We start from the raw sequence: 12,277 nt of genomic DNA on the forward strand, positions 1-12,277 counted from the left end.
CTGAAAAAAATCGATCTAGAATTTCAAAGAGTAAACTAAAAAAATATTTGAATAAAATGAATAAATACATATGTCCATATATCTTATATCCACTTATAAAGACTGGTAAATATCTAATATAATTGATGTAGTACTACCATTTGTATATGAGGCATTTGTTGGCAGATGTTCTTAATAACCCAATAGGTTTTAACTATAATGGCATGATATAATGGTATGTTCTAGTCAAGTTTTGGATAGATGGAAAACATTTGTTGTTAATGACATTTAAACTCAGTTGGTTTTTTTTTTTTAAATTTTTTTTTCAACGTTTATTTATTTTTGGGGGGACAGAGAGAGACAGAGCATGAACGGGGGAGGGGCAGAGAGAGAGGGAATCACAGAATCGGAAACAGGCTCCAGGCTCCGAGCCATCAGCCCAGAGCCCGACGCGGGGCTCGAACTCACGGACCGCGAGATCGTGACCTGGCTGAAGTCGGACGCTTAACCGACTGCGCCACCCAGGCGTCCCAAACTCAGTTGGTTTTAATAAATAAAGTAGAGTGATTAAAGGTTATTTATATAATAATTACATTTTCATTTATTTACCTTTTGACAGGCTTTACCCAATGGAAGAGGAAGAAGTTGAGCCAGAGGCATACTGCTTCAAGAATAGCATAATATACTTTTAGGGCCTTGGCTGGTCACTGCTTTTTCAACTGTACCCTTAGGAGCTATGTAATGATGAATTCTATTGATTTACTTCCACAAAAATATTGGTTTTTGGTTTCATGAAAATCTGAGTCAAGTATGAATGTGAGTCATAAATGTCAATGTCACTAGTTATATATTAACTGTTAATGATGCGGAGAGGAATAAGAAATGTAGCATAGGAGTTGTAGGCATTTTGAAACTGTTGAGATTCACTGGTTTACAAAGCAATGCCAATAACAAAATACAAACTGTGGCTTTGAAATTCTGATATCTGAAATAGAGCACATAGTAAAGAAATATGGATGGCACTACTTTTTTTTTTCTCTAGAGGAGAGGGGTATGTAGAAACAATATTGGCTTTACAGTCTCCTTAAGTAATTAATATGACAATGGATCTTCTTATACAAAAATAATGGAAAAATATTCCATGCTCATGGGTTGGAAGAACAAAATTGTTAAAATGTCTGTATTACCCAAACCAATCTACACATTCACTGGAATCCGTATCAAAATAGCACCAGCATTCTTCACAGAACTAGAGCAAACAATCCTAAAATTTTTATGGCACCACAAAGACCCCAAAAAGCCAAAGTAATCCTGAAAAAGAAGACCAAGGCTGGAGGAATCACAGTTCCAGACTTCAGGCTGTATTACAGGATGTAATCATCAAGACAGTATGGTACTGGCACAAAAACAGACACAATGATCAATGGAACAGAACAGAGAAACCAGACATGGACCCAAAAATGTATGGCCAACTAATCTTTGACAAAGCAGGAAAGAATATCCAATGGAAAAAAGTCTCTTTGGCAAATGGTGTTGGGAAAACTGGACAGAGACATGCAGAAGAATGAACCTGGATGGCTTTCTTACACCCTATGCAAAAATAAACTGAAAATGAATGAAAGACCTAAACATAACACAGAAGTCATCAAAATCCTAGAGAGGAAAACAGACAACAACCTCTTTGACCTTGGCCAGAGCAACTTCTTACTTGACAAGTTTCTGGAGGCAAGGGAAATAAAAGCAAAAATGAACTAGTGGGAGCTCACCAAGATAAAAAGCTTCAGAAGGAAACAATCACCAAAACCAAAAGGCAACCAACAGAATGGGAGGAGATATTTGTAAATGACATAGCAGATAAAGGGTTAGTATCCAACATCTATACAGAAATTATTGAACTCAACACCCAAAAACAAATAATCCAGTGAAGAAATGGGCAAAAGACATGAATAGCTAATTTTCTGAAGAAGACATCCAGATGGCTAACAGACACATTAAAAAATTGCTCATCACTCATCATCAGGGAAATAGAAAACAAAACCACAATGAAATACTACCTCACGCCTGTGAGAATGGCTAAAATTAACTCAGGGAATGAAAGATGTTGGTGAGGATGTGGGGAAAGAGGCAAACTTTTGTACTGGTGGTGGGAATGTGAACTCGTGCAGCCACTCTGGAAAACGGTATGGAGATTCCTCAAAAAATTAAAAATAGAACTACCCTAAGACTCAGCAATTGCACTACTAAGTGTCTATCCTAAGAATATGGGAGTGCTGTTTCATAGGCACACTTGCACCCCAATGTTTCTAGCACTGCTATCGACAATAGCCAAAGTATGGAAAGAGCCCAAGTGTCCATCGATGGATGAATGGATAAAGAAGATACGGTATATATACATAATGGAGTATTACTCAGTGATCCAAAGAATGAACTCCTGCCATTTGCAACAATGTGGATGGAACTACAGTGTATTTAGGCTAAGCAAAATAAATTGGTCAAAGACAAATATCATATGACTTCACTCATATGTGGAATTTAAGAAACAACAGATGAACATAAGGGAAGGGAAGTAAAATAATAAGAAAACAGGGAGAGAGACAAAACATAAGAGACTCTTACATACAGAAAACAAAGTGAGGGTTGCTGGAAGGGTTTTGGGTGGGGGGATGGGCTAAGTGGGCAAGGGGCATTAAGGAGGATGCTTGTTGGGATGAGCACTGGGTGTTATACGTAAGTGATGAACCACTAAATTCTATTCCTGAAATCATTATTACACTATATGTTAACTTGGAGGTAAATTTAAAAAAAATTTTCTTTTAAAGTGAGGACAAAAAAAAAAAAGACAACGGATCTTCTTCTTTTCCACTTTCAGCCTAACAGTCTTGTTCTTTTGTATCTCTAACCAACCAATGTGTTGTTGTACCAACCAAGACTACCAAAAGTACTCTTGCCACACCAAATTTATACCTTTAAATAAAACATGCAAATTTCACAAAACCTGAAATAGGGCAGATTTTGCTTTTTCTTAAAGGCCCAACAAACTCTAGGATTTCTCTCCCTTCCAACCCCAAATCTCACCATCAGACCTTTTGAATAGTTCCTGTATTTGTGCTGAGAGATTGGGAATTGCTTTTCTGATGATCTTTAAATTATGAGTGGCAATTTTTTTCTATTACACATCAAGTGTTTATCTTTTTCTGTAAAATCTGTCTTCTGAGTTCTCTTTCATCTCCTATTTCTGCTTACGCCCTCTGTTAGAGAATCTATGTAAAATTCCTCCTGAGTGCTCTGAAAAACCCTCCCCAATTCTGCTCCTTGGAAGACAACTGGAAAGATGAACAATAATCAGCAGCAAACCCTGACTTTTGGAAGCCTGGACAAAGAATATTCCAGGGCAAAAAAAATGGAGCCTTTCAATGCTTTGAGGTCATTAACAAAGTTGTGAAATTTGCGAGGAACGTGGGAGAAAAAAGGTCTTTTTATTATTTGCTAACATTCACAGGCTCTAATTCTTCATTTCCCTAGTTGAGCTTTAACTTAATTATAAAACAAAATCTATAGCCGCAGCCAGGCCTAGAGGTAGAGTCTGTACAACTAATCAACTTTAATTCCCTGGGTTCGATTTAATTACAAAACAACATTTGGTGCAGCTGCTAAACACTTACCAGGTGACCACATGATAATACTGGAGGAGTATTTACAAGTCTCCAGCTTTTGCTCTATTCTATCAGCACAATTAGGTTTCAGCAATATATAAATTTGAGCAGCCTGTAGGGCTTATAATAATAAAGAATTTTCTTATACTAGTTGAGCCAGTTAAAATACCAAGTTGCACCATGACCAATTCATGTCAGCAAGTAAACTTGAATGATGAAACAGATGTCCTGATAAAGGACAGTAATAACAGATTGAATGTCAATAGTATGTTTTTTTTCTTAATTGATTTTTTTTGGGGGAGACAGGAAAAGTGAAATCAGCATATGTATACTGTGAGCTACCAATGTGCTTTTTGGGTTATAATGTACATTACTTTTATTCAATATAACTAGACATACATAACTCATTCTTCTGCTTGTTTTTTAGTGTTCCATAAGACAATTTAGGGGGTTATTACTTGTGCTACAAAATATTTTTTTACCTGACAAAATTAAAATTAATCACTGATATGTTTAAAATAGCCAGTTCCTCCAGTATATTTAAAATATACTGAATTCATACAAACATCCAGGAAGATCAATGCATTAAGTAAGATCTGATTTTTCATTTGATAATATTTAGACAGAAGTGCCATGCACAATTAACTTTTTATTTTAATGTTTTTGTCATCTTTGTTCACTCAAATACACCTTTTACAATGTGTGGGATCACAGTTCCTCCCAAGGTGTATAGGGGGATAAGAAAAATTATTTGAATTTAGGCAAAAAAATAAGCAGTATCAGTAAGGGAGTTACCAGTGATACTAAAAATAAATATGACCCATACTGTTTTTACAGCAACTCAGAAAGAAGATAATACAGATTGCCATCTAACCCAAATAAACATCTGAAGTTGTGGGTAAGTGCAACAGAACGCATTTCTTTTGCTTCTTCTCCCCATTAGATGTCAATCTCCTTTTCTTTGCCTTTAGAGTGGAACTGGGTAAAAGCTAAAGAGAGGATGTATCATAGGTAATTATATCTACGAAAGGCAGAAAATCTAGAAAAAAGCAGAATGCATAAGATGCATCATAAAATTTCTGCAGCAATAATCCCCTTCCTCTGCCTTCAACCTCAAGTGCTGGGTTGAATTTTACCTAAGGCTGTCCCACATGACCATGCTGGACCCTGGACAAAGACAACACTATGCGTTTCAAAGTCGAAAGGCTAATTTCTCAGTGCTAGCAGTGTCTGTCACTGTCTTACCCCAGAGAGTATCTTTCTCTACTGAACAGTGACTGAGTCACAGGAGGAAACAATTCTGCTTGCTGGAAGAAAATAGGATGGAAGGAATTATGATGCTTACCAGATGTTCCACTGCCCCTGAGGGGGTACCAGAATGTTTCCGCATGTGCTGTAAACAGCATAAACTGTCAGATCATGGGGCCCTGGGGCTTGGTGCTCATGCTGCTCTGATGTGCAGAGTCACAGCACTCGAGAGTTGGAGGGACCCTTAGAGACGATTTTAGTCAAAGGTTTTCAACTATGGCGCAAGGAGTTCTAGGTTTCCTCAGTGTGGCTCAGAGATTACTGAAGATTAAGGGGGTCTCCCCAGAACAGTAGCAGTGTTCATGGAGAGAATGTAAAAATCTTGTATTAGGATAACAAGACAGGATATTTTATCAAACAAAAAATCAGGTATGAAAGTCTACGGTAATTCCTGTACTTTGAGAAAGGAAACTTGTGGAAAATCACCATCCCAGTCGCTCTATGACATTCCTAAAAGTGAAGTCCCCAGAAACCAGGGGTTGTTTCCAGAAATCTAGGTTGCAAAAGGCCATGTTGTTCGGGAGTCTGGAAATTAAATTTTTCCTCTAAGATTCAACATCAAGGCAGGAAATAAAGGCTTCTCGACTCAAGTCAACCAATTCTTATAATCCTTTATATACATATCTATGGCGAATAAAAAAATACCACTTAGAAAAAGTTACCTTTCTATGCTTTAAAAAAAATTTTAATGTTTACTTATTTTTGAGAGAGAGAGAGAGAGAGAGAGAGCGAGAGAGCGAGAGAGAGAGAGAGAGAGAGAGCGAGCATGAGCGAGCAAGCAGGAGGACACAAGCAAGCGAGCACGAGCAGGGGAGGGATAGAGAGGAAGAGAGAGCCACAGATCCTAAGCAGGCTCCAGGCTCTGAGCTATCAGCACACAGCCTGGCCTGGGCTGGAATTCACAAACCCTGAGATCATGACCTGAGCCAAAGTCAGACGCTTAACCAACGGAGCCACCCAGGTGCCCCTGTTTTTAAATGGCAATTTAATACTTTATTGACTTGATGATGATATAATTCTTATTCTGTTACTGGCTTCCAAATTCAAAAAATACTGTGATTGTTCAAAGAACCTCCTCATTGCCACCATTAGAGAGACAGAGAGAGAGAGTGAGAGACAGACAGGGAGAGAGAGAGAGAGAGAGATTAACTGAGAGACTGAGAAAAAGGGGAGAAAGAAAAGACAAGGAAAGGAAAGGAAAAGAAGGAAGGAAGTAAGGAAGAAGTCTGGAAGGAAACAAAGAGGAGAAGGGAGAGAGAGAAGGGAAGATGGGAGGGAGGGGAAGAAACAAGGAAGAAACAGCTATTTCTGTGTTTGTAAATAGAGCCCAATATAATAAAGCGGTATGAGATTTTAACATAAAGTAAGGCATAATCTCCAGGGTTAAAGAGACATTTGTAAAAGCAGGGTAGATACATACACCTGCCTGACTCACCGTCACTGTTGATGCACACAACCTCCTGAACCTGAGTGCCTGGGCCACACTCCTTTCCATTGTCTGGTTCACAGTCTCCGAGCCTCACTGCTTTCCATTCATAGCAGGATGGCTCTTCACAGGGAATGGCTTCCAGTAAGTGAGGGCAGTTCCCAGTGCCCCCAGAGCCTCCAGTGGGCTCATTGGTAATCCGCCGCTTCCTCAGTTTGAAACCTGAATTGTTGGGGAAGGAAGATATTTATTGTTTCTGTCATGGTTGAATATTTCAGAAGGCTGAACGAAAACTTGAGTGAAAGCTTGATGAGGGTAGAAGGTAGAAGTCAGATCTGCTTTAATCACTAGTGCTTCCTCAAACTCTAGCTTAATGTGAGCTCTTTAATCATTTATTCAATGAATAAATAAATTAACAGAAGGGCCAAAGAGGGAAAGCAAGTAAAGCCATATAACTGCCATCTCCTTCATAGGACGGGAGAGAGGTAGAGAGGCAGAAGCAGAGAGAGACAGACAGACACAAAGATAGAGAAAACACACATACACATACACAGAATGAATTTGTTTTTTTTTTTGAAAGTCTATAGTTATAAAATATTCAAAGAAACAATGAAATCTCAAGCTATTTGGAAGTATTCATGACTAACGTGCTATTACTTTGAATTCTTCAACACTATTGCATAATTAAATCTAAAAAGATACCTCTGAGAAGTTGGATGGTTCCAGATAAATTGTCTCCTTGAGCCTTAGTTGATTTTAGATGCTCTGGAAATATGAACTAGTGATATAAAGCAACTGGGCTCTAAGGAGAAGTCTTCAGAATTGTGCCCTGTGCTTTAACAGTACCTAACTGTAGTCCTTCTGGACAGTGCATAACAAAATTAATGTCTGTTTATTGCCATGTAAACATATTAAAATCACTAGCAAAATTAATAAGTCTGTTTATTACTATGTGAACATATTAGAATCACTGGAAGACTGTCTTTGAAAGGAAATAAGAAAATGTTTTCCATTACTAGATCATGTGAAAATTACCCCATCGTGTCCGCCATATAAGAAACCACTGCATTTATTCTAATCCTCATAAATACGTGATTTGCCTCATAAAAGCAATAGAGTTTTTTTTCTTTACCTTCAAAGTAATACGGAGTTCTGTCTATTGAGAACTAGCTATGGATCAGGCATTGAAGTAAGTGCTTTATGTTTATTATCCCATCGATTCTTTAAAGAAAACATGGGTAGCAGATATTACATCCTTTTACAGATAAGTGGACAAAGATTTAGATAATTAACTTCAGTTTTAATGTTCTGGTACCAACATCAGAGTAGGTTTATTCATCTTTTTGCAATCAATACGCTTTAGCCATTCTGGAAAATATCACAAATGAATAATCACAAGTAACACAGAGGAGCATTTTAAAATAATTCACATTTGACTCAACTGATAGAAGTTTTAAGCATGTCATGTTAATAGGACATACCTTTTTTGCCTTGCTGGTCATTACAGTTTTCGTAAGTACAAGGTCCCCAAGCTGACCAAGGTGACACCTCACATTCAATAGGACAGGGAATGTGACACAGCTGTGTAGTATTAGGAACAGGGCCAGTGCATGATTTCAAGTCCACTGGTTTTGAGGCTGTTTGGAGAAAAATACAGAGATCACTTAAGAATTAAACAAATTATTACGGTCAACAAAATGATTTTTCTATGTGTGTGTAAGGAGAAGGACAAGTGCCACCAAGACATTATTCTACTGCTTCTTAGCTGCATCCTAGAAAAAAAGGAGAAGGAATGGGGGGAAAAGGCAGTATAGTGTGATCCATGGAAACTGGACTAGACGCCTCGGAGACTCGTTGATCTCCAGCTTTACCACTTATTAGCCATGTGATTAATAATGTCAAGACTAACTTTCCTCATCAGTAAAATAGTCCTTAAGGTTAACTGTATCTCTTAAATTGTATATTTAGATTCTAATTAAGTGGCATCTGCTTTAGAGGACTCAGGAAAGTGGGAGAGGGCCAATGACAATAATATATACAGAAAAAGTTTCCACCGCATGGCTTCTGCTGGATCAGTCTCCTTTCCATTTTGGTCCACAGAGAGCTAACCGGTAGATATAATAAAGAGCTCATGAAACCAATGTGGTGTTTCCCTCCCCCTCCAGCTAGAGGACTCACCAGATACTTCTCAGAACTTTTACAGTTTATATTATCTACCTATGTGATCCAAAACACAGAAGTCTTAAGACAACTAATTTATAACTGACCATGTCTGTTCATAAGTTGACCAATGAACCCTATATATATTTTTGCTTACCCTTGCTTCTCTTCTGTCTTGATGCCTGGAGTTTGGCTATTTTGTATAGGACACATTTGACAGTTAATGTCAAGATGTGTCCATATTCTGGTTAAAAATGACTAAGAAAGAAACATATTTGAAGCTATATGGACAGCAGAAGAAAATCAAGTTTAGCAGTATATAATATATAGCTGTAGTTGCTTTTGTGTTATAAATTTTAAGAAGTAAATGTCTTAGACATTTGCTTTAATAAAAGCTAGTTGCTGCTTATGTCTGATAATTCGGAATGCCAACCCTTTCACAAAGGACTGAAATAAGGGAGGTCTTAGACAATTCTTATTCTCTTTATGTGAAGAACTATCAAATTCCAATCACATGGGTTACATTTAGAAGCTCATAGAGAAATTAAGATATTGTAAGCTATATTATCCTAACTTTTAAATAAATGTAAATATATTTGCTTGTAGTTTAAACTCTAAGGCTAATTGTAGGCATTGTACATTCCTCAACTTTCTGCAAGCACAAACACACATGATCATAAATGCTACCTGAAGGCCATTATAGTAACTCTTCTTTCTAAAGTAGTTTTTCAGTTCTGAAAATTACTCATAGATTTTTTCTTTTTCCTCCTAAGAGTGCCACCTCTCTCTCCTCCCTCCTCTCACTCCTCCCGGACGCCACCCACTTGAGTGAAAATAAATGATTGGGGTACTCCTAATTTGCTTAATATGGAGCACAATGAACATTCTCACTGAAGTTTATCAGAACCATTGCTACTATGTATCGTAACATCAGCCAAAGCCAAAAATGATTACTTTTATTGCTTTCCAACAGTGAAAGTACCAGGCATGTTAATGACAGAAAATACAGAAATAAATGCTTCACTTCTTTGAACATAAAAAAAAAACTTGACACCAATGATACATATTTCACATAAAATGAAAAAAAAAATTTAATATCCTCACAGGCATAAGACTTAATTTTATGTGTCAACTTGTCTGGAGAAAGGGATGCCCACAGAGCTGAAAAAACATTGTTTCTAGGTGTATCTATGAGGATGTTTGTGGAAGAGATTAGCATTTGAATCAGTAGACCCAGTGAAGAAGACAGCCCTAACTGATGTGGGTGGAGCATTATTCAAACCATTGAAAGCCCAATAGAACAAAAAGGTGGACAACGGTGAAATCACTTTCTTTCTTTCTCAGCTGTGGAATGCATCTTCCCCTGCTCCTGGACATCAGAGTTACTGGTTCTGGAAAATGAGGAATTATACCAGTGACCTCATTCCCATAATTGTGGGAGCCATTTCCTATAATAAATCTCCTCATATATCTATACATATATCTTATTGGTCTGTTTCTCTAGAGAACCTTGACTAATACAAGGCTACAGTATGTACAAAAACTCCTGTAACTGCAAATTAACATAAGCAATTTCTTCAGGTGTGGAATCTTTCAGACTATCATTTAAATTAGCAATTGTGTATATAATTAACTGAAAAGACTCCATTTTTTTCTTTCAATTGACTAAAAGTAACTTTAGAATTTAGTGTTATGATATTGTTTTGAAAATTATGGTTACTACTATAGAAACCAATTTGACAATAAACTTCATATATTAAAAAAAAGAAAATTATGGTTATTACAAAGGGAAGTCTACTTTTTTTGCAAAGTCTTCCTTAACTACGCAATTGTGAGGACTATTAGGGCCTAAGTATATTTTATATATAAGGTTGAACACTTTAGAAGGGAAACAGGTTTTATCAAGAAAACAGTATGAAGCATTGTGTTTCTAATACCTGTTTGTTTGTTTTTTTTTAATTTTAGCTTTTGGTGTATTTTGAATGAATCAAACAGAATAATCAGGAATAATAATGTTCTTGGGCTGTTAAAAGAGAAATGTGATGAATACAGGCTTGAGAAAGTATTGCTTAAAGCAACATAGTCTTCCGACTTATTAAGCTAACCAAATCTATACTGAGATAGAGTTATTGAAAAATAACCTCAATTTTATAGATGCCTTTGTGAATATAAATATTTATACATATATCACACGGTTCACATATAGACGCTTACAGAGAAATTAGGATATTTTAATCCTATATATATTTGTTGTGTATATGATTCTATTCCTTTGGTGATTTTCATCACAGGTTTTTTTTGTGTGGTAAGTAGAGTATATATTAATGTTAATCAGAGATAAGAGCTAAGCTCCCAAAACTGTAAGTCAATTCTATTTTTGCCCATGAATTATTTGGAATTAATGTGATTCAATAAATGAAGTAAAGGACAGACAGACCCAGGAGAATGTACTGAATTCTAGTTTAATCTGTGAGATATAATTCATATAGCTCTGTATTACATTAATTCAGTGTTTACTGCTCATCCCATATTCTCAAATATTGAAATTTAAATTTCTTAGAATGGTTCAGTCATTACTCTTGTATAATTTTATCACTTAAAATATTGTTTATGCAGTGTAAGTTTCAAAGAACCTTTATTAATTTTTTTTTTTTAAAAAGTCTTATTGCTGAGGCATTTGGGTGGCTCAGTCGGTTAAGTATCCGACTTCAGCTCAGGTCATGATCTCACACAGTTTGTGAGTTTAAATCCTGCGTCGGGCTCTGTGGTGACAGCTAAGGGCTTGGAGCTTGCTTTGGATTCTGTATCTCCCTCTCTCTCTGCCCCTTCCCTGCTCACACTCTGTCTGTCTGTCTCTCTTTCAAAAATAAACAAACATTAAAAAAATTTTTTTAAGTCTTATTGTTGATCTCTTGAAAATAAAGGAGACACTTTATTGTTTTCATATGATTTAAAGGCTATTCAATTATATGTATCTTGTATTCTTCAAGAGGTCATAAAAGAATGTCCAAACTTTTCTGGACTTAATAAAACAAAAAAAAATGAGACCAGTACATTTTTATAGGTCTGAAACATTTTTGTATTTTTATGTTTAGAGCATTACAATGGAAAAAATATTATAGGAAGTCAATTTAAGATATTTGTTTTCAGCAATGGGCCCAATGAAGCATTCTGAAGATACATCCACTGTATAACCCTTAAGAATAGCAAATATGACTTAAAATATTTTTTAAGTTTTATTTATTTATTTTGAGACAGAGAGCATGAGCAGGGGAGGGCAGAGAGAATCCCAAGCAGGCTCCAGGCTAAGAGTGCGGAGCCAGACATGGGGCTTGAGTTCACGAACCATGAAATCATGACCTGAGCCAAAATCAAGAGTCAGATGCTTACCCTACTAAGCTACCAGGTATTTGCCTCAGCAAATATGATTTTTAAAACTAAATATTTCAGGGGCACCTGGGTGGCCCATTCGGTTGTGTCCAACTTTGGCTCAGGTCATGATTTCACAGTTTGTGGGTTCGAGCCCTGCATTGGGCTCTGTGCTGAATGCTTGCTCAGAGCCTGTAACCTGCTTCAGATTTTGTGTCTCCTCTCTCCGCCCTTCCTCCACTCATGCTCTGTCTCTCAAAAACTATAAATGTAAAAAGAAATTTTTTTTAGCTAAATATTTCATTCTGAGATAATTACAGATTCACATGACATTGTAACATCACAGAAATCCTATGTATCCTTTGCTAGTTACCAAAATCGT

The 12,277-nt window shown here is 36.7% G+C and overlaps 1 protein-coding gene across 6 annotated transcripts in view; it reads right to left on the reverse strand.

The window, feature by feature from the left end:
- THSD7A (thrombospondin type 1 domain containing 7A) overlaps positions 1–12,277 on the reverse strand; it is a 463,937-nt gene that overhangs the window by 185,824 nt on the left and 265,836 nt on the right. For all 6 annotated transcript variants that reach the window (XR_007150223.1, XR_007150222.1, XM_047849263.1 and 3 more), the window contains 2 exons: positions 7,848–8,003; positions 6,376–6,588 (listed from right to left, as the gene is read on the reverse strand). Coding sequence is in view for 4 of the 6 variants with exons in the window: in XM_047849263.1 (XP_047705219.1) it covers positions 6,376–6,588; positions 7,848–8,003 (369 nt within the window). In the remaining 2 variants the exon portion in view is untranslated. The remainder of the gene's footprint in view (positions 1–6,375; positions 6,589–7,847; positions 8,004–12,277) is intronic.

Source organism: Prionailurus viverrinus, chromosome A2 (assembly GCF_022837055.1).
Source record: "Prionailurus viverrinus isolate Anna chromosome A2, UM_Priviv_1.0, whole genome shotgun sequence".
Taxonomy (NCBI): domain Eukaryota; kingdom Metazoa; phylum Chordata; class Mammalia; order Carnivora; family Felidae; genus Prionailurus; species Prionailurus viverrinus.